At 50.1% G+C, this 26,474-nt stretch overlaps 1 protein-coding gene across 3 annotated transcripts in view; it reads right to left on the reverse strand.

Moving 5' to 3' along the window:
- Positions 1-11,451: 11,451 nt before the first annotated feature.
- Positions 11,452-26,474, reverse strand: part of COBL (cordon-bleu WH2 repeat protein) — a 164,655-nt gene continuing 149,632 nt past the window's right edge. For all 3 annotated transcript variants that reach the window (XM_034665558.1, XM_034665555.1, XM_034665551.1), the window contains 4 exons: positions 22,274-22,368; positions 19,266-21,103; positions 18,298-18,417; positions 11,452-17,623 (listed from right to left, as the gene is read on the reverse strand). In XM_034665558.1, coding sequence (XP_034521449.1) covers positions 17,300-17,623; positions 18,298-18,417; positions 19,266-21,103; positions 22,274-22,368 — 2,377 coding nt within the window. In that variant the 3' untranslated portion in view covers positions 11,452-17,299. The remainder of the gene's footprint in view (positions 17,624-18,297; positions 18,418-19,265; positions 21,104-22,273; positions 22,369-26,474) is intronic.

A 26,474-nucleotide genomic window follows, 5' to 3' on the forward strand; every position in this document is an offset into this window, starting at 1 on the left:
AAAGGCAGAGTCTCATCAAAAAGGGGAGACCTGTCACACAGCCATCTATGGCAAGGCTGCTGTGGAGCTCACGGCTCTCATCTCTTCACATGCCACGTTATTAATGGCGATCACCATCACTACCCTGTTTGCTACCTTCACTGAGGGCTTCCTTCGTGTCGGGCTCTGTACCAAGCGTGCACATTTGTTGTCTCTACTTCTCACCACCTCATGATGTCCTTACTGCACTGTGGCCGATGTTGTAGGTGAGAAAACTCAAATGCTAAATCATCCATCCCTGTCATGTGGCTCGGGGGGGTCTGGGGGAGGTCCCATGGTCAGGATTCACAGCTGGGTCTTTCCAACTCCAGTCCCCTTCAAATCACCTTGTGATGTGCGCTTTGCCAGGATTTGTGTGGGTCCAAATCTGGAAGCTTAGTGGTGTCTAAGAGGCCAGGCCACCTGTTGGATGTTCGACCCAGACAGCTTCTGGGAGGGCAGCAAGGGGGCATCCACAGGTGGGTGGGCAGTCCCCACCGGTCACACCATTCAGCGGTTCCCCAAATTTGAAGCAGCTATTCTGATGGGACAGACCATAGCAGGACGGTCACCGTCTTCAGGCAGGGGCCACGGAGGGCAGGCGCCACGGAGGGCAGGCCAAGGGCAGACAGCTGCAGCCGGCATCAGGAAGTCTCTGGGAGCCAAGCTCAAATCCATAGCCAGAGGTGGGGAACAAGAGAGCAGGGGGGCCAGGGACGTGGGGAACCAGAGCGCTTGGACACTTTTCAACCATGGAGCCATGTTCCTCTCCAGGCAGGCTTGGAGTCACACATGGGGACTGTCCATGCCTATGTTTTAAATGATCAAATCAGTAGAGAAACCTGGAAGAAATGGGGAAGAAAACTAAATCCTCCCTGCTCAGGAATGTGCCCCACATTCTTAAAGCCCATGATCTAGGGAGACTAAGTCAGGGGAGATGTTCCCAATGCGGTGGGTGTGGCACAGGACCTGAGGTAGCCCGCTGCCACATCCCCTTGGGGCCCCGCACCTGGTCCTGCTGCCTGCTGGCCTCCGGGAACCCTGATAGCAGCAGACCTCCCATGGCCCTCGCCAGCTGTGTCATCTCAGAAAGTCGCATTTTCCTAAGCTTCACCTTCCTCCTCTGTGAGAGGAGCATAATAAAAGTTGCAGAACAGGTCTCACAGCTGGATTTCTCTGCGGAGCAAGCCAGAGGCAGTGGGTTTCTCCCCTGCTTCCCCACCCACTCTCTTCTTTATCCACAGTTTTTCTGTCAGAGATCTCTGGGGGCAGATGACTCAGAGCAGGGTGACCCATCTGCAGGGTCTGCAGGGCCAAAGTCCCCACGTGGGAAGCCCCACATCCTGGAGCCCCTGGTGGTCACCTTCCTGAGTGCGTCCCCAGCCCGCCTGCCCATGAGGCTTTCCATGATAGCCCTCATGGGATTGCTGGTGCTCGGGAATGCTCGATCAGGTCGTGCGATTGCTCACCAGGGAACTGCAATGTTCTTTACAGTTCTCGAAGTCCTATTGCTTAGCACTGAGGCCTTCCCTGCTCACAAGGCTGCCCAAAGAAGTGGAAGCAATGAGGTCACCCAGAGGTCTGAGCTGTCCGGTGCACACTGATGAGACACCAGATCACAGGATGGGGGGAGCAGCCCTGGTCCTTGAGGAGACGTGGTTCTAGAATTGTAGCAGAGCCCCTGTTTCCCAGACCTGGACCCACCTTGACACACAGGCTGACCTCGGACCTGTAAAGATCACACATGGGATGCCTTTCTACAGACAGGTGGGGCCAGCATTAGCTCCAGGGATTGAGAAGGAATGGACGCTTCCTCTCCATGACACCATAGAACACACTCCATGCCTCAGTCTCCTTAACCAGGGACACTTCCTTCATGACTGTATCATCTGCTGGGGGACGATGCGGAGAGGGCCAGATGTGGGGATTCACCACAGTGAGGGTGAGCCCAGCTGTGCCCACACTAGCCACATGAGTCTGGGCAAGTTCCTGGATGTCCCTGAGGCTGCCCCTTGGCTGTCAAATGTGGAAAGCAGTCTTTTTGAGACAGTCTGGTGCTGGGGAGGAAGTTGGGGATGTCTGTGAACCCTGCTTGACGGCGTCCTGCAAGCTTTTGGGAAGCCCCAGGCACCTTGGCCTATTGAGCTTGGCTGCTGATGTGGCTCTGCTTTGCATGAGGGGGGAGAGAAGAATTACAGAGCAAGAGAGTCAGAGGAGGCAGGAGGTAGCCCCTGCTTGCAGCATCTTGATCTTGGCCTTCCAGCGTCTAGAACTGTGAGAAGTCAGTGTTGTTTAATGCCCAGTCTATGGCATTCTGTTACAGCAGCCCAAGCCAAGACAAAAGGTAAGAAACCCATACCCAGCGTGGAGCCCAACATGGGGCTTGATCTCACAACTCTGAGATCATGACTGGAGCCAAAATCAAGAGTCAGATGTTCCAACAACTGAGCCACCCAGGTCCCCTGAGAAGCTAAACTTTTAAGAAACTGGAATTCTTGAATGCTGGTAAGAGATGCCATGAGGTAGGTGTCACAGGCTTACATACTTGATGGCTGCAGGAAGTGGGGAAACACCGAATCTGGAGGTGGGGCAGCTCTGATGTGTGCATGTGGCTGGAGGTCCAAGGAGAGCCACACTGGAGGATGTGGGTGGACAGACACCCACCTGTGGGAGGTCCAGAAGGATCTATATGGGCTCACTTTGGGGTAGAGTGTGTGATACAGAAACAGGAAAGGTGAAAAACCCTGATGGAACAGAGCAAAGTTGGGGCTCCAATCCAGCTTCTGGTGACACTCGTTCTGTCATTGAGCATCTACTTAACACCGTGTCTAGACTGGACAACAGGAGACCATGGAATCTATCATCTAAATGGGGACATTAGGGGACAAGGGGGATGCTATCTGTATTGATGCTGGGCTAACAGCTATAAATCAGGTGTTCTCCCAGGGCATACAGGCAAAGTGCTCTGGACCCAAGAAGCCTTTTTAGGCCTGCGGTCTGCTCTCCTTGCTGTGGTCACAAAGGTAGGGGTGAGGCAGAGGTGAGGAGCACTGTGTGGGAAGGGCAGAGCTAACAGGAAGAAGAGCTTGCAGGGGAGCAGGGAGGAGGGCTTGAGCATAGCAGACACATGTCAGGAGCAGGGTCTTGAGGGCAGGGTTGTGGTACCCGCTGACGGGTGGTTGGTGGTGGGTGCATTTCTTGCGGGGGGGGGTCGCAGGAGGAATGAACAATTGCCGCATGTTCTCATCCTACAACCTGGTGCTGGTTGCATACTGATGTGGGAAACAGGTGGAGGGAGGGGACGTAGGCCACAGGGAGCCTTCTAGGCTGAGGAGTTTTGATTTAGTGCTGGAGGAAGAGGGGAGCCTGGAATGAGAAGCATGTGATTGAGTTGTTCCTCATCTGGAAAATGGCATCTCGCCACCACTCAGATTTAGTGAGAACAACCAAGAACAGTTGTGAAAACATTGTGGAAATATCATAGCACAGCCCAGGAGGCTGTATCGGTCCCCGTTCCACAGCTCAAAACCCAAGGCTTGAGCGCATCTGGAAATGCAGGATAGAACACAATTTCAACAAAGAGTAAATTTAGTATAAATTTGATCCCTTCCCTCAGGAGAAAAAGGAACCAGGGATGGGGTGCCATCAACCGGACAACCTTTCTCATCCTTGAGGCTCACTTCTGGGCCCACTGCATCTTCTCCTCTCTTGCTCTGGCTGAGGAGCGAGGTGGCTCTGGGAAATGTGGCACTGTGTTATGTGCAAAGACTACAGGGTCAGAAGCTGGGAAACTCCATATTTTTGCATGACCACCCATGCTTCACACTGGCCTCCTGGTTCCTCCAACGCACTGGGCAAATCCTGCCACAGGGCATTTGCTCTTGCTCTTTCCCTAGCCAGTTACACCTCCACCCATGGTCTGCTCTCTCATTTCCTTCAGGGTTTTATTCAAACATCACTGTATCACTGAGGACTCTCTTCATTACCCTATTTCACTCTACATCCCTTTTCCTGGTTTTCTCTTATGCGCTATTGGCTTGTAAATATATTCAATATTTTGCTTACCTATGTTGCTTATGATCTGTCTCCTCCCCTGTAAAGTAACTCCATGAGGACAGGGATTTTTGTTTGTTTTGCTTTCTGCTGCCCAGAGGAGTATAGCAGGCAGTCATGAATATTTATTCATCGAATGACTGAATCTCTCCTTTCTACTCTGGGATAAAGGCATAAAGTCATGAAATTCACACAATGGTTACAATTTCATTTTTTTTTAATTTGTGGCACTAAAAGACACATAGAGACAGTGTGGTTTAAGAAAGACAGGCTGACACTCTTGCTGCACCAGGAAGGTGAGCGACTCTCATCAGACAATGCAGAGCGAAGTTTCCATTCTACGTACGCCTTGATCTGAAACAGCTGTGAAATGTTAAAATGATCTCACTACATTTGTTGTTCCATTAAGAGAGAGATTTTAGTTCATGAACGCCTCTTGATTTCTATTCATCTCTTAAGGAGCTCTTTTCAACGTAACAAAAGGCTTTAGAGAGAGAAGTGAAAAACTAGCGCTGTGTCTAAACTTTATAAATACCGGGGCAGAATACCAGGTGCTAAGAACGGCCTTCCGTGTGATACAGGGGTGCCACTGATGCACTGGGCAAATGCGCCCAGACTGAACTGAAACTGTGAAGTATCCGCACAGTTTTGATCCAATCGTGGCGACACGCAGACACCCAATGTCCCCACTCTAGGCCCTGTGCAGGATTTCGGAAGGTTCTCAGGAAGTCACCGGGCTCCGTACACAGCCCTCCTGGGGATGGTGGGGCTCATTCTACTTCCCAGCCCGCTGGGGACACCAGCGATGTGGGGCGCTGACTGTCCACACCAATGCCTTTCTGATCTCTGTCACTGTCACCCTCAGAGAATCAGAAACGCCTGTCCAGACATCAAGTGTGATTTTATTCTGGGTGATAACCGTTGATTTTTTAAAAGCTTAGTTGGTCAGATCATGGTCTGCGACCCTCCATGAGGTTGTAACCCCACATTTTTGAGGGATAAAAATCCAATGGTTTCAATACTCAACAAAGTCTTCTTTCACTCCTTTCTCGCTACCAAAGCATCACAGAGTGTATTACATTCAGATTGTTTCAATTGGCTTATACATATTTCCTTACAATACAAAAGATTTCAAACAGCTAAATGGTCTTAACCATCTCTATGTGGTAAAATCTCAAAGGTTTAGAATCAGTCTAAGGTCACCATCATTAAGTGTAGTGCTGGGCTTCAGCATATAACCCCATTAACCTGCCAACAAGAATAGTTTATTGGCAACTTTAAATATTCAGAGGCAAGCACGTTTCCTTGGCACACAAGCCGCACAGCTGAGCAGCATCTCACCCTCCCTTGGATCCATTTCGCAAGACTGAAAATCAATTGTGTGAATTTGGCCTATAGACAAAAAGTTCACCAAATCTTGATGCCCCCTGCCACGTGGCATCCTCAAGCGGTGACTGTGGACGGCTCACAGGTGGGCTTCTGCCATGATCTGATCTTCTCGATTTACACGAGCAAGGGCACCTGTAGTGGACAGAGAGCCACAGTTACTCAGGGGACCTGGATGAGCCAATGGGTTTGGCCCAGGGCACACAGATCGGGTGCTGAGGAGCTAAGTGCAAGAACATCCTTGCCATTACTCTTCTAGCAGGAGTTCCTGCATCAATACGCATTCTACTCACGCGCCCCAAGGGGAACATTTCTGGAACACAAATATGCTTAAACACTTCCAGTGACTTGCTCTTGCCAGTTCTTTTTCAGGAAAGAAAGTACGAACCCGCTGTAGATAGTACATCTACAGGTCCCCACCATTCTGCCATAGCCGTCAGCTGCCCCCAGGCCCCCGCCCTTCCTGAACCCCTCCTGGCTTCTGGGATCTGCTGGGGTCTTTCCCTCCTCGAGACAGGCTTTGCATGTGGGGTTTCTCTATTGGGGATGCACCTTTCTAGCTGGAAAGCTCTGAGTCCTTTGGGAATAGGTGTTCATACTATCTCCAGGGAGAGGCTCTCCTGACCCCAGTCCTTATCAGGGCCAATGCAGTCACCCCTACTCTGTCAGCTACCCCAGTCTGCTACCGTGTTCCAGACTCCCTGGTCCCTCACTGCTGCAGAGTGGCTCCTTGAGGAGGAACCGTGGGACTTTCATTCCCTCCTCTGGGCACAGAACCTACTGAGAGCTCAGTGTTTGTGGCATGAATGACTGAATGCACAGGCATGACTCTATTCCACTGGATGTTCAAGCTCAAAGTTCCACTCTTAGCTTCGCCCTGCGCCCTCCTGTCCAACTGCAGAAAATCTGAGTTGTAGAATTTCAAAGGAGGTATTTCAATGGCTTTAAAGGCTAAGGTTAGGGGCACCCTGGTAGCTCAGTCAGTTAAGCATCTGACTCTTGATCTCGGCTCAGGTTATGATCTCAGGGTTGTGAGATCGAGCCCTGAATCAGGTTCTGTGCTCAGCACAGAGTTTGCTCAAGATTCTCTCTCCCTCTACCCCTCCCTGCACTTGAGCACACACACTCTCTCTCTCAAATAAATAAATCTTTAAAAAAAATAAAGGCTTAGGTTAAACAGTTTCCAGTTTGAGGAAATTACAAATAAAACTGCTTTGTATATTGCATGTGAATACAAGTCTTTGTATTTACACAGGTTTCGATTCTCTTGGGTAAATACCGAGGAGCAGGATGGCTGGGCCACATGGTAGCTTGCAGGTGTAACTCTCGAAGAAAGTGCCAAATTAGACTGCAAAGTAGTTGCAGCGTTTTACCTTCCCACTAACGGGCCTTGAGGGTCCCAGTTGTTCCACATCTTGACAGCATTCTGTACTGTCACTTTCTACTAAAATTGTAGCCATTTTGGTAAGTAGCTGGAATCTTATGGTTTTCACTCGCATTTAAATAACGATCAAGATGTGGAGGATCTTTTCACATGCTTATTTGCATCTGTATATCTTCTTTAAGTGTTTATTCAAATATCTTGCCCATTTATTGATTTGTTTGCTTTCTTACAGTTTCTTTATTAATTCTAAATATAGGTCCTTTATCAAATAAATGCTTTGCCAATATGTAGTTGTCATATGAGGCCTCTATTGTCACTCTTAATTGTATATTCTTTTGAAGGGCAGAAGGTTTTAATTTTTATGAAATCCAATTTACCAATTTGCCCTTTTATGGATTGCACTTTTGCTTTCAAATCCAAGACTAAGCCAAGGCCACAAAGATTTTCTATGTTTTCTTCTAGAAATTTTATAGTTTTCAGTTTCAGATTTAGATATATTAATGGTGTGAGGTATGGATCAAAGTTAATTATCATGCATAGGAATATCCAATGGTTGCAATGCCATTAAAAAAACAACAACAACAACAACTGTCCTTTCTCCTGAATTGCCTCTATACCTTTGTAAAAAATCAGTTGTCTAAATAAATGGGTCTATTTGTGGGCTCTCTAGTCTCTTCCACTGACCTATTTGATTATCAGTTACCAGACTGTCTTAATTACTTCAGCATTATTCTAAGTATTGAAATGAAGAAGTGATAGTCCACTGACTTGAATCTTTTTCAACTTAGTTTTGATGATTCTAGGTCTTCGCATTTCTATCTCAATTTTAGAAAAGCCTGTCAATTTCTACAAAAAGTCTACTGGGATATTGACTGGGGTTACATTGAATTTACAATTCAATTTGGGGAGCATAGCCATATTGAGTTTTCAAAACAGGAGCTATCCACCTATTTATTTAGGTCTTCTTGAAATTCTCTCAACAATGCTTTGTGGTTATGTACATCTTTGGTGAAATTCATCCCTAAGTATTAATATTTTTGATGTTCTTGACAATTATTATTTAAAAAAATCTAATATCTGTTCACTGCTAATACTTAATAATACAGCTGTATTTGTAATGTTGCTGTATCCTATGACATTGTCAGACTTACTTGTAAACTTAGAATCTATCTCTAGATCCCACTGTGTTTTCTAACATAGACTATCATATGGTTTGTAAAAAGAGCTTTATTTTTTTTCTTTGCAATAGGGATGTCTTCCTTCCTTCCTTCCTTCCTTCCTCCCTCCCTCCCTCCCTTCCTTCCTTCTGTACCTCCCCTGGCTTACAATGGTTAGCACCTCCAATACAATGCTGAATAGAATGCAGACATTCTTGCTTTGTTTCTGATTGTAGGGAAAAGTATTATCTCTTCCATCATTATCTATGATGTTGGCTGTGGGTTTTCCATTGATGCCTTTTATCAGCTTTTTCTTTACCTACTTTACAGAAGTTTTTATTAGAAATGGATGTTGAATTGCCAAATTCTTTTAATGTGTCTATTGAGATTATCAGGGTTTTTTCTTGTTTAGTTTGTTAATATGAAGAATTTTTTCTCAAATATCAACCCAACCTTGCATTGTTGAGCTAAACCCCACTTGAACATGATGTAATTCTTGTTACATATAGTTGAATTTGATTTGCTAAATTTCAATTTAGCTTTTTATTCATCTACGTTCATGAGGACTATTGCTCTATAGTTTTCTTTCCTTGTGATATCTTTGTCTGGTTTTGGTATTAAGGTAATATTGTCTTTGTAGAATGAGCTGGGGAATCATCTCTCCTCCTCAGGAAATTCTGAACAAAATTTATAGAAAATTTGGATGTGCTGCTTGGTGAATGTTCTATGTTTGATAGAACTCACCAGTGAAGTCATCTGGGCTTGGTGGCAGTGCTTTGATTTTGTGTGTGTGTGTATGGGTGGGGGAAGGTTTCTGACTTGTAATCACACTTCAATAGACATAGGGCTACTCGGGTTATCTATTTCCTTTTAAGTGAGCTTTGATTGTGCCTTTCAAAGACTTCGTCTATTGCATAAAGCTGTTCATAATGTTACCTTGTTATCCTTTTATTATCTGTAGAATCTGTAGTGATGTTACGTCCCTCCTTCCTGATCTTGACAAATTGTCTTCTTTATTTTCCCTGATGAACCTGGCTAGAGGTTGAGCACCTTTATTGGTCTTGTGAAAGAGTAAGCTGTTGGTTTAATTGATTTTGCTTTATTATTTTTTCTTTTTTTATTTCATTGATTTCTGCTCTGACCTTAATGATTTATTTTCTTCTGCTCACTCTAGATTTAATTTTTACGCTTCTTTTTCTAGTTTCTTAAGGTGGAAGTGACATCATTCATCTGTGGTCTTTCTTCTTTTCTAATATGGCAATGTGGTGCTATAGGATTCTCCCCCAAGCACTGATTTTGTAGTAGCAAGCACACTTTATATTGTGTTTAAACTTACATTTGGTTCAAAATACTTTGCGATTCCCCTTTTGAGTTTTTTCTTTGACCCATGAGTGATTAAGAGTCATGTTATTTAGTTTTCAAATATTTGGGATTTTCCAGAGATGATTTTGTTATTGATTTCTAATTTAATCCTGTGTGGTCACAGAACATACATGGTAATATTTGGATTCTTTAACTATAATTGTATTAACTGTCTCCATATCCTCATCTGCCAGTTTTAACATCTGTGTCTGTTTCAGGGAGGTTTTCATTGATTTGTTTTCAGCATACAGTGTTTCATCTCCTCCTGTGTCTTTGCAACAATGGTCACCTTTGATTGGATGCTGGACACTGTCAGTTTTACCTTGTTGGGTGCTGGATATTTTTGCATTCCTACAAACATTCTTGAGCTTTATTCTGGGATGCAATTATGTGGAAACAGTTTGATGGTTTTGGGTGTTGCTGTGAAGATGTGCTGTGGAGCGTGAGAACCAGACAGAGTCTTCCAGTCTGGCTGTGTGAGCTCCAGGTGCTGCTGCTTCTTACCCTACCATGTGGCGCTGTCCCGGCCTCACGTGCATGTGCCCATCAGCACTGCACTATTCCAGGGCACCCTCTGCAGGCCTCTGGAATTCTCTCTCCACACTGCAACCTGCTGCTCAGGGCTCTGTGCTGCACACCTTAGCTGCCTTGGTGACCCCAGACTCTCAGCTCTGCTCCCCAAATCAGGAAGTCTGCTGGCCAGTGCTGATTTTCACTGCTTGCACAATGGCTGGGAAGCTGCCTGTCTCTCAGGGATCCTGTTCCTTGTTGCCTGCTGTCCAGTGACTTCAAAAACCGTTGGTTCTTACATTTTATCTGAATTTTTGGTTATCTCAGGTGGGATGGTAATTCCAGTCTCTGAAACTTCATCTTGGCCATAAGCATACATTCCCAAGGATTCAAACAGGTGAGAGTTGAACATATTTGAAAAGCTTTGTTTTACTCCCTTCCCTATTACTCTGCCAGAGGCATAGACTTGTCCATGTCCCCTGCACTGGGCTAGCCCCATGTCTTCTATTTTGTCCTCTCTCCAGGCTTGTCCCAGGCTCTCCCTTCTCTAACCAGCCCACATGCAGCCATGCCAGTGATACTTCTCCTTTGAGCCAGATAATGAAAGCAGCCACAAATCACCCCAAAATATGTGCATAAATGTGTACATATATGTGTGTATATAAACACACAAATCCCAAGAACAGGGAATTTTAAGTAACTATTTCAGTTTTATTCTCCCCCAATACTCATCCAAAACCAAACTCAAACTTAATGGGGGTGAGGACTGTACAAATGGGTTTTGAACTCATCAGATACTGCCCTTAAGGTGTGTGCATTTCACTGTACAAACATTTTATCTCAAAAGCAATCATAAAAAGTATGAGCCTCGAATAACATGCACACTAAATTATTTAGGAGCGAGGTGTACTGGTGTTCGTAGTTCACTTTGAAAATCCATAAGAAATAGAATTTTGTGTGGGTGGGTAGGCGGTAGATGGGTGGATAGATATGCTAAGTGAAGTCAGTCAGAGAGGGAAAGACAAATACTGTATGATCTCACTTATATGTGTAATCTTCAAAAAATCAAATATGAGAAGCAGGGGGTGGAGGGAAGGGAAACTGGATGAAGGTGGTCAAACGGTACAAACTTCCAGTTATAAGATACAGAAATACCAGGGATGTAATGCACAGTGACATGCCTACAGCTTACACCGCTGTAACTCATGGAGGAAAGCTGTTTAGAGAGTAAATCCTAAAAGTTCTCATTACAAAGGGAAATACCTTTTTCTTCTTGTATCTACATGAGATGATGAATGTTAACTTACGGCAGTGATTGTTTTATAATATATGTATGTCAAGTCATTCTGCTGTATGTCCCAAACTTATACAGTGCTCTTACAAATTATATCTCAGTAAAAGTGGAAAAAATAGAGATGTCTAGGTGGCTCGGTCAGTTAAGTGTCTGACTCTTGGTTTTGGCTCAGATTATGATCTCGAGGTTGTGAGATTGAGCCCCGTGTTGGGCTCCATGACCAGTGGGGAGTCTGCTTGAGATTCTCTCTCCCTTTCCTCTGCCCCTCCCCCCTGCTCACAAGCAATTGCCCTCTCTCTCTAAAAAAAAAAAATGGAAAGAAGAATGACCCTTAACAAAGATATCATTTACCAAAACTTTTAAAAAACACACTAAGCACATGTGCAGAGTTGAGAGTGCACATTTTGGAGTCTGATTCTGCATGCAGTCTGGGCAAGTCTCAGGGAGCACCTCGCTTGCCAGCCCCTCCTTGTACAGGGGCTGGGGGTGTCAGAGCCATCTCTGCAGCAAAGCGAACAGACAGTGGGGTCTGCCACATGCCTCACTCACCACCACCACCCCTCACCACCTTTCCTTCCATAGGGGTTTCCAGTGGACGAGTTGGGGTGACAACCAAATGAAGGTTTGGGGGTGGGGCAGGAGATGGCTCAGCATGCCTCTGTCACCTAAAGCCAGGCACATTGGGAGAAGCCGCCTTTGGAGAGCAGTTCCCTGCTGCTAAGGTCAATCTCTCAGGGTGCAAAGGGTACATGGGGGCGTGGGCTGCTGGGGCAGTTCAAGGGCAGGACAGTAAAGCCGGGAGGGGCCGGCCTTCGCCTGCTCTCCTGGCAGCAAGCCTGCTTCTGGTGGGCCCCGAAATCTGAGTGTCAGAGAGCCAGAGTCCTGGACTGGTGAATATTTGAATTGATGGCTGGGTTGGAGACCTGGAAGGCATGCTCACCACCGCCAATATCAATATAATGGTTGAATCCAGATTTGAAAAGTTCTCAGAAAATTAAGACAGTATTTACAAGGGGAAAGGAAAACTCCTTAGTAATATATAAAAATGGAAATTGCACAAGGACAGCATTAAAATGATTTGGCTCAGACAACAATTCAACAACAGGGAGCTTGGTGGTTCAGTTAACCACAAATGTATCATAAACCATACTGACGGCCACTAGTGTCGACCCAAATTTAAGCCACATCAGTAAGTGAATGCCATCTGGGCTGAAGCAAGGGATAGCTTTGCTTCCTGAAAGATCCTCTTTTGTTTTGGTTGAACAAGAAGAAAATCAGTGAAGGGACAAAGCTTAGAGTCTGAGGCCAACCCGGAAAGCTGTAAAAATATCCAAGTTTCATTTTGTTTCCTTGCCTGCCAAGGAGAATGACGTTTCTATGGAAAGAGGTGAAAGGGACAGTGGTGACAGGGAAATGGTGTCCAGGGAGAGGAAAGGAATCGTCAGAGTGGCAGGACTTGCTAGTAAGCTCCCGGCTCCCAGAGGGGACAGATGAGCTCCAGGGCGCTGATGAGCTGTTGGCCCACTTTGCGGACTGGAAATGGGACCTGTGAGGGAAGACATGGGATGCACAGAATCACAGAACTCCTCTAATTTTCCAAAGGAAAAGATGATGTCTTTTTCCAGCTTGAAGTGGATTCTTGGCGAGATGTTATAGTGATGATGGAGTAGCCAAGTGATGGGCGCACGGATGCGGGATGGGCTGGTTTCCTAGGTGGGAGCTGGCAAACATGGGTGAGTTTGTTCTCTCTGTCCCTTGTCCATGTAACTGGTACTGAGTGCCCACTGTGTGCCAGGAACAGTGTGCGGTGCTGTATAGTCTGGTAGGAGGGGCAAGCACCAAGCACATGGCACTGATGATTCCAGAAATTAGAGCTGTGGTTTGATACCAAGGGAGCTGTCCTGACCACCCAGGAACTGAGGGGGATTTTCTGAGGGCTAGTATTTAACGCACGCACATGTGGGATGAGTGGGGGTAGCTGGTAAAACATGGGGCACAGTGTGCCAGGAGCAGGGGGCAGCATTTGTGAGGGCCCCCAGGGGTCACTGCATCGGTGGCTTCTCAGTACAGGCTTCCCCATGTGCCCCCTACAGAAAGAACAGGTCACCTGGTAGATCCGAACAGCGTAGAAGGATCACACGCCAAGGGGCAGCACAGTGGAGCTGACCCGTCTGTACCTCGGAGCCTGTCCACTTTAACCCAAACCTTCTCCAGGGTCACAGACGAGCAGCCCAAACTTGGCGTGTGATGGAATTCTGGCTCAGGTTGGGTCTCCTGTTCTGACACAAGTCACAGCTCCCAGCAACAGGAACGTGGCTTCTCTGACCCTTCAGGGACGACACCTTTTGGCTTGGAGGAAAGAGGTCTGCTGGTATTGTTGGTTTCTGTCCTGGCGTGGGGGCCTCCTGGACATTTATGGTGACAGCGTCACCTGTCTGATCATGTCTCATGGGGTCTACAGTCAAGGCCAAGTGTCATGATGTGTGCGTGGTCGGTATCAGTCCATTCCTGCTCTGGGAGAATGCACCCATGTGGCGTCGGGCTCAGCAGCGGCGCCCACCCAGTTCAGGCCGGGGGTAAGTCCGACATCTGTGCCCTGCTTGCCTGTCTGTGGGATGGACACCACAGCCTCCATGCCCAGGAAGGTGACAGAGCGTGGGCCTGGAGGAGAGCCAGGACATACAAGGGCGTTCATCATGTCCCTAACTTGGTGAGAAGGCCCCACGGTCAACAACCGACTCCACACCCTCTCTTTCTGGTAAGAGCCCACGAGGGCGCAGACCCTGCCTCGTTCACTCTTCTGTCGTGAGCAGGACCACAGGCTCTGGACCCTGGGGGTTTCTCAGGAAATGCTTGCAGAGTGGATGGCTGGACGTGTGAATGTTTTAAATATAAACACAGATGCATAGGGTGCTTGGAGTTCATTCCAGGCTCCTGAAGGAACGCATTTAAGACAGACCACTGAAGGCTGTCAGACAGAGACACGCTCCCTGTTACTGTGAGTGTGGGATGGAGTTGGGGAAGGAAGTGGGTGCTGGGCTGTCCATCTGAGCCCTGCACTCAAGCAGAGCTAGGGTGCCACTGAAGAAGGACCGGCAGACAGAGTGGGACTGCAAGTGCTCTGACCTGGGGCTGGAAATTTCTTTGATCGCCACAAATACAGAGGCAGAGACATTATCTCGTTCACACTGTGAAGGCAAATGTACCTTTAATTGCTTTGAAAAATGCCATTTTTAAAAAAAAATAGGCTCCACGCCCAGCATGGAGACCAACATGGGGCTTGAACTCACAATCCTGTGATCAAGACCCGAGTGGAGATCAAGAGTCAGACGCTTAACTGACTGAGCCAGGTACACGTGCCAGTGCCAGTCATTTTTAAGGTAATTATTCCTTATGTGTCAAACCGACCCTTTTGTCTTTTACTGTAAGTAGAATCCCTAACAATGCAAACCTTGTATGTTACAGGCTGGGGGGCGGGCAATTGTCCATCCTCGGAGTTTTAGCCCTGACCATCCTGCCTTCCTGCGAGTCCTTCCAGAATGCCTGGGCACCCCAGTTAGGATGACGAGGTTGGACTGACAACTGGAGGAGGGGAGCCAGTAGACTGATGCATGGGGGCCCCTCATGCCAGTCCTGGGAGGGCCAGCACCATCCCTTGGGTCCATGAAGTCCTCCTGGCCACACCCGACCTGGAGCCCTCACTGAACACCCAGGAGCTGGTGAAGGAGAACTGCATACACTGAGTTCCCACAGAGAGCTGGGCCCACCCTATGTGGACCCCGGAGTCCTGCATTTATCACATTTTCCTCAAGGTTCTACGACTCTAACAGCTCAAAAGATAAAAGGAAGCAGAAGAAATAAGAAGAAAAGAGCAAATGATTTGAGATTTACCTGCCGAAACATATACCCCAGAGCACATTTGTGGCAAAGTCCACAGAGATCCTCATGGTCCACACCGCGCAGAGAAGAGCCATCTAACCAGGCTTTGGGGAAAATACCTAGGTGGGCACGGACCTTCCAGTGCCTGCCCTCCAAGGCCCCACCTCCATCAGCGGGTCTTACGTGATTCTGCGATGCAGAGTGCAAGGGGGTGGAGCAGTGACCCAGTCCTACACGTTCAGCGCTGAGGTCATCCACGCACACGGCAGCACAGTTGGCTAGAGTGGTGACAGAGAGCAGGGGGACATGGTCCCCTGTGTCACACTCCTCCTGGTCACTTTTGCCCAAGGGCATCTTGTAAACTGTACAGGCCATCAGAACCTCGGCTGGGCCATATAAACATGCACTGCATAGACCTTCCCAGGATGGATAAGGCACGTCACAACACTTCTACTCATCCGAGAAACAATCGACATGAAGGCCTTTGAATGCCATTTGAAGCAGCCGAAAGAAAGCAGAGATCGTGAGAGAGAACAGCCTGGCCTCGGCCCAGGCTAGAACCTGGTGGCCTGGGACTGCCCCTGCAGCAGCCCTGCTCCCGAGCGCCCGTCCAGATGCACATGGCCCCAGCTGTACCACCCCAACGCTGGCCTGCCCCATCTGGTCCCAGACCCCCCTCCCCACTGTCCCCAGCATCTCTCCCCACCTCCTTTCTCACAGCACGAACAACTTCCTGCTCCTTCACACAATTCTCAAACTTGCTTTTTTCCCTTTCTTTCTGAAAGGTATGAGACTGAGGGTTAGACTTGCTATGGTCTGCCACCTTCTAGCTGTGCAACCTCGGCAAGCTTTTCACCTCTCTGGGCCCAGGACCCTTGGACAAGGTAACAGCTATTCTGGAAAGACCCAGAAATCAGTCCACGAGCTGGCATATGTAAGCAACAGGTACGGCCTGTGGTTCAGCATTACCTGAAATACAGTACGGGTGCAGCTGACACAGCTAATTAGTTCCGATTTGAATGTGAAGTCGTTTGGCAAACACTCGAAAATTGCAGCTCTGCGGCTCACCTCCCACCCCGCCCCCAAATCTGAATCAGGACAGAGATGTCAGTTGGATTTCACTCTGAGAACCTCAGAATGGTGCCGGATCAGCTGGGCCATCAGGCCTGCCAGCTGACATCTGGGGTCCCTCCTGAGGGCCACACACACACAGCCAGGAATGCCTCACTGTCACACAGGCGTGAGCCCTGGGAGTGGCCCGTGAGCAGGGACAGTGGCCCCTCGGGGAGCTGCCAGGTGGTCGGGGGTCAGGCCACACGTGCACTGGGTGACACCACAGAACATCTCTGGGCTTGAGTGAGGACTGCCTGTCATGTCGTGGGCTTGCTGCCTGCAGGGAGGGGTCTTCTCCCCTCCTCTGCTGCCACAGGCTCCTGGGGTGGGGACTGCAGGAGAGTGATCAGCCTTCCCGGTGGTGCCAGGGGCTCTGCCCTGTCTCGAGGACACCTGCTCCCCGCAGCAGATACTGCTCCCGAGTGCTTTCTGTGTTCTAACTGAGCCCCGTCTGTGTCCGGTCCTCTGGGACCAAGGCCACGCCAGCCAGGTTTTCTGAGCCTCATTCACTTTCCACGTACACACAGTACTGAGCCCTTGAGGACTGTGTGAGAACAGGAGCTGAGAACCCAGAGATCGTCTCTCAGGAAAAAATACCTGTCACCTGCCTCCCTGTCACAAGCAGAACTCCCCAAACCCACCAGAAATGGGCAGGGACAGAGAATCAGTCCATGGACAGAGAAACAGATCCCAGAAGCCCCGGGGCCCTAGAGTCCCTGAGTCTGGGAACCCCACCGTGGGGCACACAGCCCACTGCCCACACAGCCCACAGGGTGACAGACATGTGGACCAGCATAAGACCACACCGGGTAGGAACTGCACAACCAGAAAGCAAGCGCCCTGCCCAAGCGGCTGCAAGCTCAATCATTTCAGACATAATGCTAGCCAAAAAAGAAACATAGCAATTATGCTGAGCGCCTCAATCCACGCTGAGGGCCACAAGGGCCACATGTGCTCGCTGCGGGACACCCCACAGATGCCTGCCGGGCCACAGAGTGCGTGTGGGTTACCCGTGTGGTGCGGACTCCCCTGAGTCCCCAGGAGCTAGTCTGTGGGCCGACCCCCCCGCCTGGTGAGGGCTGTCTTCCTTTGGTGTCTGGGGTAAGGGACATGGGCTGTCAGCCACCCCTCCCCGCTGCTGTCTCACTGTTGTGGGGCTCCTTGCTGACCTCCCCCTGGCCCCGCAGGAACGCTCACGTGGTCACTCCCTGTCACCTTTCTCAATCTTGCAGCCCCTGTGCCGGAGCGGATGGCGTCCATCAGGGCCTGCCTGGCTTCAGCGGGGTTGCCTGAGCTGGACCTGGCCGCCGTCCTGGATGTGGAGGGAGCCTGGGTGGCCGGAGGGGGCGGGGGCGGGGGCGGCAGGGCAGGCGGGGGCTGAAGGCCAAGGTCACGCAGTCCTGGTGGTTCTGAGGACTGCTCCGCTTCCCGGAAGGTCCGCAGCTCCTCAGAGGCGAAGGACGACACCTGGAGATGACACGGTTCAATGACAGTGTCCCAGAGGGTCTTCTGGATGGGCCCTGTGCCCACAGCCTCACGCAGCCCGCAGCGAGCCCGGGAGGTGTGCGAGCTTGCTGCCTGAGTTCCCCAGCCGGCAACTGATGGTGGGGTGCGGGGGGCAGCCATGCCTTCCTGAGAGCTCCCTTGACCTCCTGCCTTGCCTTGGCCAGTGGGGACAGACCCGGAGGCCGCCCATGCCACTCTGACCAGGACTTGGGGAGTAAAACACCCATCACGCTGTTCCTCAGATTCTGGGACTGGAAGCTGGAGGACGCCATCCTGCCCCTAAGCTCAAGCCCACCTGGGCTCCCGAGGCTGTGCCTGGTCAGCACCAGAGGACCAGCAACTGTGCCCCTGAGGAGGGACAGCCCTGCAGCCGCACGGGGTGCCTGAGAACTCGGGAAACGCTCCGTACCAGGTGGGCAGGTAGGAAGAGAGGCGGACAGCTCCCTGGTGCCTGGCCCCTCCCATGCAGGGGCTGCCTCTCTGTGCCAGCCTCAGTGGTCCTGGGGAACTACTGAGAGGGTGGCTTCACAGACTCTTAGGACACGGGAGGGCTCCCCGGCTTTTGGGGCCCCTGCGTGGGGTGCTGCGGGTTCTGGTGTGCGAAGCCCTCCCCCCACAGAAGGCCCTTCTCTTACCTTCCGCAGGCTGCAGGCACCGCTGTGCCCTTGGATGGCTGCCAGCAGGGCGGAGCGCTCGCCTGCTGTCTCCGTGTAGCAGGGCTTCCTGGGCCCTCCCTCGGACGGGTGTTCCGCAATCTAGAGCATTCAGAGTGTCGACACATGTCAGCCAGAAGGAGAAATGCTAAGTAGGGCAGCCCCAGAGGAGAAGCACTACCTATAAGGTGAGGGCTCTAGGGTGGGTTATACAGCCCCGTGTTCCAACGAAGAAGGTTCTTCCAGGGAACGGTAGCGAGTTAAGACTGCATATTGACCTTAGAGCATCTAACAAGCAAACGGTGTGAGTGAGGGCTCCTGGTACTACTGCTGGCTTTCCGTAGCCCATATGTGCTTTAAGTCTTGCAGACCTGAATGGGATTCCTGAGCCCCTGGAGCTGGCTGTGTGGCCTCAGGCCAGCTCCCCTGACTGCACTGCCTCAGTTCCTTATCTGTAAAATGGAGCAAATGGCTCCTAATGTGGAGTGTTGGTGCTGAAAGCCTGGCCAGGGAGGACTGTCCTGAACTGTCCCAATTGTTCCTGAAAGACAACAGGATGAGCTGCCAGACGTGACTCTTTACTGACTCACTCCATTGTTCGAGGACCAGTTAGGGAAGATCCACCCACCTCTCAGCTCCCGTGGGCCCAGATGTGGACACTTTATTGTCGATATTGTTCCCCAGGAGAGCCAGGGGCTTAAAGGCAGTGGGCAGAGCCCCAAAGACATTAGATTTTTTTGGTGTTTTTTTTTTTTTTAATCTCGTTTGTGGTTCTAAATACTGTAAGTCAGGGATATGAAACTCCTGGTGGAAATTAAACCAGAGCATCCAGCTCATTATTTCACTTGCCCCCTCCCAATGCCCCCTGAGGATCTGCATGGGGAGCCCCTAAGCGCTGACAGGTGTGGAAGGCGTGCCTATGCCCTAAAGGTGGGTGCCTGGCCGCTCACCTTGCGAAGCTTGTCCTTCCCTCCCGCTGAGTGGATGGCTTCCATGAGAGCACTGTGCAGCGATGTGTCTTTCGGGGCGGGCCTCTGGACCACGGGTCGGAATTTCTTCTTTGGCCCAAAGATGCTGGGAGGCAGCGTACCCTCGGTCTCAGGTCCATCTGCGCACAACAAACTGGGCTTTTCCTCCTGTTCTAGGGGCTCCTGTCCAGCGTGCTTATTCGTGCCAGACCCTCTCAGAGAGTGAGGAGGCTCAGCATGGATGGGGACCCACCTGGAGCCATTCACCTGGGTCCTGCCAGGGGTCTGATCGTCTCCTGAGCGGGCAGGCGGGGGATGTGTATTGTCCAGCATGCGTTTGGGGGCAGAGGCTGAGCTGGCCCTGGAGTTACTGGTGCTTTGCTTTTCACTGAGGCTTCTAAGTGTCACAGAAACGTGATCCCTCTGGGAAGCTGTGACGGGTGGGACATGGGGACTTCTGTGGACGCCAGCAGGAGAGTCTTGAGCAGACAGCTTTCCAGAAGGGCTGCTGACCTGCGCTCTGGGCTGGGCTCCTACTGCTGAGGCTTCCCCGTCTGAGTATGGGCTGCGGGCTGTGCCATCTCTCCTAGTGGGAGGTTGTCCCACCAGCTCTGGCGCTCTGCCTTCCCGGGGCTCCTCGGCACGACCATGCTGCCTCACCACGTTGGTGCGGGCTTTCTGGGGCCCTATCCGCTTGGCAATGGCAGAGGCCACGTACTGACTGGATGTTCTTCTCTGAGGCTTGAGAAATGGGACTTCTATGGCGTTCGCAGCTGGCACTTTCATGGGACAAGGGGCTGCCGTGGGTGGCTGGCTTCTGTCCTCCTGCAGATGTCTCCCCTCTTCTCGGTGGGCAGACTGCTGTGTGGGTGATGTCACTTTGGGGTCTGGGAAGGTGGGCTCTGCTCTGAGTCTGCCTTCTTGAGGCTGTGGCTTTGCTGGCATGGCAGGAGTGAGGGTCCTCTTGGCAGAGCCCTCTGTGGGCTGGCCAGAGTGTTTCTCTAGAGAGTTGGACCTCCAGAATTCTTTGACTTTTCCAATGGGTTGGGTTTCCAAGTCAAGGGTGGACGGTGACAGGGCTATGGTCCTGCCCCCGCTCGCGTGGGGACTCACCAGATTCCCCAGCTCGTCGATCTTAATGGCACCTGTGGAGAGCGAGACGCCTCTGTCATAACACCGCATCTCTGATTTCGGAGGGACAATTTTGTACGTCGTGAGGCCGTATTTAAGTCCGTAACTTCCCCCTGGGTTCTGGCCCCGTTGATACCACAACGGTGGTGCTGAGCCGCTATTCTTACCCTGGCCTTCCTTGTCGTTCACTGGCTGTGAACTCGCCATCCTGCTGGCCTGCGTCTTCCCACCGAGAGCAGAGCCAGGCGCCTCGCCGCTCCGCTTTGCCTCCGGGCTGCGCGTGTGAAACGAGGCAGTGGCGGTCACCTTGGGCTCCACCTTACTCAGGTTCACAGCCTCACAGGGGTTGGACGGGGTGGGTTTGCTTTCTTTCCCAACGTCGTGGGGAGGAGCGGGCGAGCCGGCCACGTCTGCCCTCCTTCCGTGCTGCTGGCTGTGCTCCTCCTGATGAGGGGGTGGGGGCGCTCCCTTGCCCGCCATGCCCCCCAGGTCAAAAGAACCAGCATTGTTGTTCCTATTGGAAAACAACCCCGAATCCACAGGGTCATCTAAAACCTCCCCAATGAAGGTGACCGGGATTGTGTCGGCGTCGCACTCGGGCACGGCGGCGTCCGGAACGCAGTGAGGGGACACGCCGTTCACGGAGCTGGTCCGCAGGCTACTGCTGGCCTCAGAGCTCTCTTCCAGTCCTGCAGAGAAGGACAAACACAAGTCGCAGATTGGCATCGCTGGTATGATTCCCAAACCAATTACTGCGTGTAATCACACCCTGGCTTTGATTTTCCCGAGGTTATTTTTGGGTAGGTTATTTACATACATTTTAAAGTGCCATCCAATTTGTCATCTCCATACGCCTGGGGCCCACATCTCAACTCCGATGGCTCGATGGAGGAGCTGTTTGCACAGCTGTGATGTCTCAAGCTAAGGCATTCACGTACGACGTTTTGCCAACATCCTCGGCTCACAAACTAGGTCTGTAAATCTGAGCCCCCTGGAAACGCCATCTCAACACGGACCACGAAGATGAGTTTTGGGTTTTGACCTTCAGCCCACAAACCACATGGGGTGATATGCTCACGCCTTAACTTCTTAGGAGTTAGATGCCTGACTCTGGGCCCCTCAGAATTAGCCCTAAGGGAAGCCACGGCTCACATGGTCAGAGCCAGAGGGACACAGGACGACCAATTTAGCTTTTTCACCTGTCCAGCACATCATCTGAGGACAGAAGGCTGACAAGCGAGTAGACCACGGATCAGCTCTGCAGTCTTTCCTCCCGGTTTGTGTTTGAAGGCATGGCCGATATGTAATGTCTGGATTATTGCCACTGTGTGCCTTTGTTTGAGAGATGCCCTGGTTGTCTACTGAGATCATCTGCACCTGTTTTGGCCATTTCGTATCATCTCCCCAAAACACATCTCTACAAGCCCCGGTGCTCCTCCATAAACGGGGTCATGGTTGAGGGAGCTTGTACTGAACTGCCCTTCGAGATAGGCCAAACGTCAGCAAGCACGGGGAGGAAGCCTTGGTCAGGGAACCTGTTCGTCTCAGTCACCCAGTGTTTCCCAAGCTCATCTGGGGACTGGAGAACTTTTTCTTAATGTGTGTAGAATCCATAACGTGCAAAATCAGTGCCATCGAGAGCATCTGAGCAGCTTTCGGACCTCTCCACAGCACTGTTGGCGGCCCCGATGGAAAGCAGTCTCCAGAGCTGTGCTCACCTGCCCGCCCCTCACACCAGGCTTGCTTCAGATGGAACTGGGTTCCTCCCACCGAACTTTCCCTCACGGCCAGAAAAATAACCCCCCGGAGTTGACAGCCACACAGCGTAATACTGCGGCAGGAGGGAGGGTCGCGCTTACCGTCCAGCTCCTCATCCAGTTCCTCAAGGGTTTTCTGGAACTGCCCGGTGAAAAACAGGTCTTCATTGCCACTGGGGGTTATAGCAGCTTCAGGTCTAGGGAAGAACAGAGAGAAAGGAAGGGCATTCATTTCTCTCATTCTTTATTTCTTTACTCTTTTCTGGAAGTATCTGAGGAAGGCACAACGCACAGCCAAGTTCACGCAGTTCTGTACCCATGGGGTCCTGCTGCCCTTGGGGCTGCTGGGATGCAGTTTGTATGTGTGTGTGTGTGTGTGTGTGCATGCACACACTTGTGCGAGCGGTAGCAACAATTACAATAGCAGGGACAGTGATAATTGACCCCCCCCCCCGCCCCCGCCAAGACTGGACGAAGTACCTCTCAGGGAGGGCCGCCCACTGTCCCTCACTTCCAGGTGCAGCCTGCACGTGCCAAGCCCCAGATGCAGGGCTTTTGCACAAATTATCTTATTATAAACTTTACAAGCAATTTATAAGACAGGTAATATTCTCGTTGTTTACAGATAGGAAACCAGGGTTGAGAGACTAATGGATCCGCCCAAGGTCATGTGGGCTCCAAACCCCCGAGGGAGAGCCGGGCACGTCTGGTGTCCAGAGGCACAACGTGGCCCCTGCCACCTGGACATCTAGGAAGATGTCAACCCGCCTGCTGAGGGGAGCCGGAACTTGCCTTATTTGCGTCACTGGGACAATAGCGTCCACAGGACGTCTGATGCCAAAACAATTTCAACGCAGCTTTGCAAGGGCTCTTGTCTCTGTTCTCGTTGCACAGAGAACAGAGACATGTTGAGGGCAATTGTCTATCTTCAGTGAAAGCTGAAGGTCTTTTCCGCTGATTGTTAAAATTGAAGACCAATTTCCATCATTGCTAATCAGGCCCAGATAATGATGCATGAAATATGCTTTCCACAATCCTCACTTACGTAGCAAAGTTTGTGTTCTGATAAATGAGTCTTTCTTACTTGGTGGCTGTGTCCTTTTGGGAGCCAGGAAGCAGCTTCCAGATTAGTCTCAGCTAATGTCCTCTGACAAGCCAGACAAAAGGGGCCGGTTGTGTGTGCATGTGGGCCAATTAACAAGGGCTGAAAGGAGCAGAGGCTGCCTTTCCTACTGCTGCTGCTTGGACTAGTAATTGAATGCGTCTTATTGAAGTTGTGGTTTTCTCTTTCATGGACCGTGATGGTTTAAGTACATTTAATTTACATAGTTAACAAAATATGCGGTAGGAAAAAAAACGCATAGTGCTATATAAAATCATATTCCGAAATGAAAATGGTACTTTTATAATGCTTCATCCTCATTTGAGATGCTTAAAGCCCAGCTAAACAAAATTCTACATGTACTTTTGCTTCAAAGTACTTGCTTTTACTTCAAAGCACGCTAAACCACACCACTCTATGAGAACAGAGTGATATTAATGAGACTTAAAAACCAATTTAAAATAAAAATCCCACTAATGCTATTGTTTTATAAATGTTAAGCTAGAAACAAGTCATTGCAAGCTGATGAAATGTGGTGAAGCTGAAACCCTCACACTTGTTGCTACCGGAGAGGAATGGAAACGCACATCGAGAAGCAAAAACATTGCTTTAACTTTGTAAGAACTTTGGTTCACGAGTGTCCTTTGGTAATTTGCCTTAAGGAAATGATCCTGTAGCAAGTGAAACAGAAACACAGCAATGTTCATCGAATTTATGGGAGGAATTTCAAAATATCCAGCAATACTGCATGTTGATTTCAAAGGGCGTTGAAATCAGTCGATAGGATGAACCTGGAATCTATGCAGAGACACAGATCAATGCTTAAGGCAGCCTGTTACGTGAAGAAATCAAGACACACGCACAGAGAGAGGATGATCTAGAAACGGCACATGCCCATGGGCAAGAGGGGTGGACAGTCAGACAACCACCATCAACCACTGGGATTTGTTGAAATGAATGAACTACAGTGAGTATTTTATTCTTTTTGTCTTGAAGTATGCTCATTTTGGTACAAAACAGCTTGAACGGTAGGCAATTTTTTATATATTTTTAAAGATTTTATTTATTTATTTATGTATTTATCTGAGAGAGGGAGAGAGAGCAGGGGGAGGGGCAGAGGGAAGGGGAGAGAGAGAATCCCAAGCAGACTGCACGCTGAGAGTGAAACCCCACGTGGGGCTCGATCCCAGGACCCTGAGATCATGACCTGAGCTGAAATCAAGAGTTGGACACTTCATGGACTGAGCCACCCAGGCACCGAGAGAGGCAATATTTTAAATGGCCAAATTTAAAACAATCCTTTGGGCTCTTTCTGACCATGAATGAGAACTGTTTTGCAAAGTAGTTCACATTTTTGTGATATGATGCATGATACGCACAGTATATTGTGTTTACAATTTTATTTCGTTATCAGTGCCTAACAATCCCAGTGAGCAGCTGTCAGCCTGACCACCATAAAGCGTGGCAGAGACAAGGCCTTCATGTGAGCTCCTCATCACCTTCATCACAGCTAGACCTGAGACTCAGCTGCCCCCTAAAAAGCCATCAGTAGCCAAACCCCAAGGGCTCAAGGCTCCTCAGCTGTTCCCCACCCCTCCGCAGTCCAAGACTTCTTGCTCAAGTCTGGGGACCCTACACTGAGTCTGATCCCTCCTGCCTGCTTCTGCTGTCTTGCACCCCCTTTCCTCTGCCTTCCTCAGCGATACCACACAGATTCCCCAGATGCTGTCACTCAGTCCCATGCCACCTCTACCCTCCTTGCACCTCACATGGCTCTCTGGCCAGATCCTCCAATGTGGGCCTGGTTCGTTGCCTGCCCAAGGAGATGGAGTGGACATGTGATGGGAGCTACCGGCCTGGGAAGGAGGGTCTGTCCAGCGTCGCTCCCCAGGCTGCTGACCCCTGGCATCTGTAGGCCTGGAGACCACTTTGTTCCTGCTGCTGCCTCCTCTGGTGATGCCATGCAGGGGTCCCTGTGCTCGGGGCCCTGGGCTTCTCACGAATGGAGCTTCTGGCAAAAGCCAAAGCCAACGTCAACACATCTAGTTTGCTGGCCAATGTAAAATTGCACGAGGGAGAGACTGAGTGGTATCTTCTTTTTCCTTCCTCACCTACAGCTATCTACTTGTCCCCAAAGGGTTAGCCATGGATTGTAACTATTCCTCTGTCACTGCGAAAACCAGTCCGAAGCACTTCGTCCCTGAGCTTGGAGGTCAGCTTCTATGGGCTTAGCAGGAGAGCCCGAGAATGCGTCCCTGGAGTCGAGAGCTGGCAAGAAGTGTCTGCTTCTCCGTAGCTGGAGGAAAACGCGCACAGATGTTCCTCTCCCGGGCACCTTCCGCACCCCCTACATACACCCCAGTCTTCAGATAGGGTTCGTGCTGACAGTCTGTTTTGGCCTAAGACCAAGAGAAACGAAGAGCAAACAAACACAGAGCAGACATGCTGATACCGGGTTGTACACGCTGAATAAACATGACCAGCAGCATTTTCTCACACAGAGTGTGGCCGCAGAGATCACAGCTTGCAGCCACTGCTGCGTCCAGTGCGATGGACGAGGGGCAGGGGGTGAGGGCATCAGGGTGACTGAGCCCCCCACCCAGCTCACAGCACGGCCTTGCCAGCTTCCGGCAAAAGGACACGTAGGAGCAGTCGTGTCAAATCAGGCCTCGGATAAATAGGTTTTGAATTTTTGTTGTCATTTTATATGAGAAAGAAAAAAGAGGGTGGGCTGATTCTGACCCATTCAAGCCTGTGAGGTCATTTCTCTCTCTCTCTTCTAAGATTGTATTTATTTATTTGAGAGAAAGAAAGCAGGAGCAGGGGGAGGGGCAGAGGGAGAGGGAGAAGCAGACTCCCCAATGAGCAGGGAGCCCGATGCGGGGCTCGATCCCAGGACCCCGGGATCGTAGCCTGAGCCAAAGGCAGACATTTAACTGGCTGAGCCACCCAGGTGCCCCAGTTATTTCTCTTTCTCATGTAGCTAAAAGAGTTTCTTTAAGTAATTTATCCAATGGCAGAATTAAAAAAAAAAAAAAAAGAAGAAGTCTGAGGGGGAAAAATGTTCCTTTCAGGTAGTGATTCAATTTGCTGACGACAAACCGACTCATGCATTTTCAAAACAGTTACTTGATAAAAGGCAAGAAACTTGGGAAAATCTACAGTTGATGACAGTCATATGTGTTCAACTTTCCATCCCAT

Source organism: Ailuropoda melanoleuca, chromosome 1 (genome assembly GCF_002007445.2).
Source record: "Ailuropoda melanoleuca isolate Jingjing chromosome 1, ASM200744v2, whole genome shotgun sequence".
NCBI classification, from domain to species: Eukaryota; Metazoa; Chordata; class Mammalia; order Carnivora; family Ursidae; genus Ailuropoda; species Ailuropoda melanoleuca.